The sequence below is a fragment of the Sardina pilchardus genome, chromosome 22 (genome assembly GCF_963854185.1).
Source record: "Sardina pilchardus chromosome 22, fSarPil1.1, whole genome shotgun sequence".
Taxonomy (NCBI): Eukaryota; Metazoa; Chordata; class Actinopteri; order Clupeiformes; family Clupeidae; genus Sardina; species Sardina pilchardus.
Window position 1 is genome coordinate 20,316,463 of NC_085015.1, and position 5,152 is coordinate 20,321,614.

Genomic DNA, 5,152 nt, shown 5'->3' on the forward strand with positions numbered 1-5,152 from the left:
ATCTGTTGTTGACAGCAAATGTCTACCCTGTGTGTAGGCTATGTCTCTCTCTCTCTCTCTCTCTCTCTCTCTCTGTCTCTGTCTCTCTTTGTGCGTGTGTGTGTGTCTCTGTGTGTGTGTGTGTGTGTGTGTGTGTGTGTGTGTGTGTGTGTGTGTGTGTGTGTGTTCTCTTGTGTGTTGAAACAGTTGCTGTGACACTGAAGCTGCTGCATGCCCTAAACACAGCCACTCTGTTTGATGCATACAATGGTTACTTTAGTCAAGCGAAATTAAGTGTACAACATTTCATACTCAACATCTAAATAAATGAAAATTCCGGTGTTGTCCGTGAAGTTAAGCACACTTACCCGCTAGCGCCCTGCCTCTCTCCCGCATGTTCCTGCATTCACGCGCTGCGCAGAGAGACCTCAGTGCCTGAAGCACCTGCTCTCGAGGTCAACTGATGTCGGACGTCCTTAGCTCGCGCCCCCACTGACGGCTCAAATGTAAACCGCGGGAGCGCGGAACTGCAGTGGCACGATTAATCGTTAATTAGTAATGAAAAACAACAAAGCTTGAATAACTGATAAACCAAGTCTCTCATGTGCTCCACTCAACTCCCCTGGCCACTCAGTTCAATCACCGCGTGGCTTTGGGCGCCTTGAAGTCCCTCAGCACCTTCCCTAACAGCCGTTGCTTTTTCTTTGTTATTTTCCACCATTCCATCCAAGGGTGCTCCTAGAAACCGATCTTTCCCATTGAAGGTTAGTCACACTTTGTCCATTAAGATGATTACTTGAACCAAAAAGCTGCTGTTCCCGTGTTGCTTGAATTTCTGTTTTGTTTTAAGTACCGGTATACGCTCGCGTGCATCCCATGCTCCGGGTTCGATTCGGAAGTGAAGGTGCGTAGCCTACCTTATCCAACAGGGGGGAAATGCGAAGCAGCGGCTGTCTGGTGTTTATCTTCTACTCTCCTCCGTGTGCGCGCGCGGATCGTTGTGTGTGTATGTGTGTGTGTGTGTGACCCAGATCGCTCCACTGGCGCATAATGGTTCTCAGTGTGCGCGAGGAAGAATGACGGCGTGTTTTTTTTCCCGTTAGACTGGTTCCAGCCCCAGACTCCATTCACAAGCCGTCATTCCGCGTTTCCATCCCTCCGCTTTCCGCTGAACTCCACCGACGGAGCGCTTATTGTTCCCCCAGCGCTGCTGCTGCTCCTTTGGCCAAGGCGCGAGAGCTCACGTGAGCTTGGACCGGGTCCTAGTGCCTGCTTCTCGGTGGATCAGGTGAGTTTTGGATGACGCTGGAACACCAGTCTTATGAAACGTGAGAGTCACTGAATATGTTTTGGGAGCAATAACTACAGTCAGAGAGAAGACGCAATAGACGTGTAACTGGAATCCGCATGTTTAGTTGCTGATTGAGTAACAATCACACTGCCCACAGGCACTAAAATAGACCAATTAACTCTCCTCTCCTCTGTTCTTCCATGGCAGCCAAGCTAGAGCCTAATCAGGGCGACCTATTTTCTGTTTTCCTTAGAAAAAAACAGTGTCCTCTAAACTTGCTTAGATTTAAAGTGTGCTGGGCCTCTCTCTCTCTCTCTCTCTCTCTCTCTCTCTCTCTCTCTCTCCAACCACGAAAATAGGAGGCTGGATGTAGGCCTAGAGGAGACTGTGAGACTCTGGAACTGGAACTGTTGATAAGTTCATCCACAGCACTCACATCACATTATGTCTACGATACACCTGTTTTGATTGTCACCTGTCATTAAGTGATAATGACCAACACGCATGACTTACAAAGACATTTTACAGCAACAGTCTAAAAACAACTTGTGCAGCTGAGCTCCTCTCCAATGTTTTTATGGTTTTGTTTTTATTTATATGTTTTCTTTTCTTTGCTTTTGTTTTTTTTTAAAAAAAAGAAAAGATTTCCACTAACGTACTGGTTAATCCCCAACTGCATCCCTGAGCTGCTTGGCCTCCTGTTTTAAACTGTCTACTCTCTCATTATGATACTCCTTCATGCCAAACCTACCAGCTGTACCAGCCACTGCCAAGTTCTGAAGGAGGAATGAGAGGATTCTGTTCAGCTATTATTCCATTGCATGTTAGGCACTGTGCTTCGTCTTTGGTGATGATGATAGAGCCTTTTGCCATATACTTATAGCCTGAAGCACATAGATCACAATCCAGATCAATGTGCAGGTGTATACCTGCAAGCTCTAGTTTGCACAATTTCAGAATTACACTTCTCATATTCAATGACATAAAGTCCACGCGATGATATATTACATAATTAAGGATCAATAACATTGTTATTACTGTACTATTTTGAGGTGGGAATAAGTAACTGTTGCATGGCTTTTGATAGTGCAGATTAGACTTCTAAAAGTAGACTCGTTCAAACTTCACCCCTTTCTCAGGACATCTTATGAAATGAAACTTAAGATTATCAAGGCCAGTTAAATGTATCCCTCGTTTTTTATGAAAAAGCAATTTCCTTAATCATTACTCAGATAACCATGTGACCCCCATTATAGCAAAGCATAACTATCACAGAGATGGCCAGGAGTTAGAAGTAGACAGATAGACTATTCATAATGTTTGATTAAGGTGCACAAATCCTATTATTGTATGAATTAAACATCTTGCGAGTCTTGTATCTTATCTGCTACAGAGTGGGACTGTTAAAACCATGGCCATGGGTTTAATTCCAAGGGAGACGAAGCGGTAAGAAAAGTGTATGCCATCACCGAACCATAAGCACTTTGGATAAAAGCCTGTGTTAAATGATTCAAGTATGAATATAATATTAAAAGGACATTACATAATGTAACAGCTTAGCGGATCTGTTGAGACAGTAGTCTCCATTGTGAAGCATGTCCTCTCGTAAGATGAACCTGACCCTACAGTTATGGCAGCAGCTATCAGGCACTTCAGAAGAATACAAAAAGCTGGTCTGGACCTTAGCACCACACATTAGCCTATGTGCAAGTTTAACCCAGGGTTCTGTTCAATGAAAAGGGAGCTTATAGAGCCTCTGTCAGACATTTTGGTCCATAACATGTCTAATTCTGGAATGACTTTCAACACAAATGCATTCCACAAAAGGTTAGCCTCTCAGAGGACTGGTTCCAATCCACACGTGGCATTGATCAGCCAGACCTGGGCTAGAATATCTACGTAGTCTTCCTGTGGTACAAAGACAATCAAATATCCAGGGGATACTCCTCCCTGAGAATGCACCTGTCGTAATAATTACAATCCCGTTAAATCAATTAAACCGATACAATGTGGCATAGCATACTATTCTGGGTAATTAGCACTTTTCAGAGTCTCTGTTAAAGATGAGATAAGCCCGTGATGGATGCATGCACAGGGCCGCTGTCGCTCCGTCCAGCAGTGCTCTCGGTTTGACATATAGCCTACGCTACAGAAAGTGACACGAGCCTCAATAAACTTCTATCGTCATCAGGCTCCAGGGCCATTAGTATTGAGGTCACTTTCATGTGAAAGATGACCCACTGTGGGGAGTGTATTTGGGGCCAAAAATGTGGGGAGGGGATGGATTCAGTGTGTATGTGTGTGTGTGTGTGTGTGTGTGTGTGTGTGTGTGTGTGTGTGTGTGTGTGTGTGTGTGTGTGTACGTGTGTACGTGTGTGTGTGTGTGTGTGTGTGTGTATATGTGTGTGTTGGAGAGAGAAAGAGAGATGTGTGTGTGGTTGTCTACAGAGTGAGTCAGTCTAAATTTATGCATGCAAGTGTCTCCCCCTAGTGGCACCTATATGGAAGAATGTGGCCGGTCATGCAAGAAATTGAGTACTATGAGTCATTGCTATGGAAACAAGGACACCAAGAAACAAGGGGTATATGGAGATGATTGCATTGAAGTGGTGTATGAAAATGTTACATGAACACACACACACTCACACACTCACTCACTCACTCACTCACTAATTCACACACACACACACACACACACACACACACACACACACACACACACACACACACAGTGTAGCCTTTGAAGCTGTGGTACTGGCTGCATACTAATTGCGCACCATGCAAATTAAGATATGTTTTTTTACATTTTTTTTTAATGTTAAACACACATTTTACGGTTTGCCAGCAATAATGCCGATGGAGGATGAAGCAAAATGTTTTTTCCCTCTCCCTCTCATTGTCTAAACATGTTTTGTTTGCAGAGTGATGAAATTCTCATTTTCTTTCACTCCTTGCACTCTGCATAACACATCACCAGACCCAAAATAATCTATGGGAATTGGGTGCGCAGTCCGCACAGCCTCCTTTGCAAGAATAATATGAAATAAAAAAGAAGCCAGCGGGGCTCACTTGCTTTAGTTACTTGGATAACTTGGATGTTGGATATATTGAAGAGAAAATGGTGAAATTCCCATCAATGCTAATAGGATATGTTGTTTATATACTCCTGGGATGTGAATCATGTTATTCATGTTGAAGACATAACTGGACATGTGTGTGATATTTTCATCTGGGAAAATCAAATGGAGCTGTATTTTTCCACGCTTGCCTATTAAAGCAACGTGTATCAAAATTGTAAATGGGGAGAGAAAAATAAAAAAAAAGTGATGGAATATGTGAAATGAACATGTTGATTCACAGCGGCACAAAAATTATCAAATATATACCTCATATTTGTACATATTCAACTGAATGAATGCTATTTTTGATAAGTTCTTCTGCTGAATGAAAACATCGCCCCGCAGATGTACATTGCACACAGTACATTAGTGCAATGACTGTAAATATAGTTTCTGTCCACTAGGTGGAGGCAGACTATAGCTATCTGTGATCCTACTGGCAGCAGCCAGGCTGGAGGGCATGTCAAGTGGAACAGTTGTCTAAGCAGAAGCATAAATAGCTATAGGTAGAGCATGTGTCAAAGCGGCTATAGGTTACATTTCCAGTGACACTACAAAGATGTGTTGTCTGTTTGAGTCAAAATGTAAATAATATTTCAATTAAAGTAAGCATCACTAATAGGTAAATTCTCCTGAAAAGTCAAAGACCCAAAGCCCTCCTAACTCATTTCTATAGGATAGTTGATACGACACTGAGAAATCAAGCAATAACCTGCAAAATGAGACCAAACTGACTCTGGGTGCCGTATCTGTGGAGCGATAC

The 5,152-nt window shown here is 43.0% G+C and overlaps 1 protein-coding gene across 1 annotated transcript in view; it reads right to left on the minus strand.

Moving 5' to 3' along the window:
• Nucleotides 1–519, minus strand: part of sbk1 (SH3 domain binding kinase 1) — a 3,999-nt gene extending 3,480 nt beyond the window's left edge. Inside the window, exon 1 of the mRNA XM_062526781.1 lies at nucleotides 348–519. Within this exon, the coding sequence (XP_062382765.1) occupies nucleotides 348–385 (38 nt within the window). The 5' untranslated portion in view covers nucleotides 386–519. The remainder of the gene's footprint in view (nucleotides 1–347) is intronic.
• Between the last annotated feature and the right edge of the window lie 4,633 nt (nucleotides 520–5,152).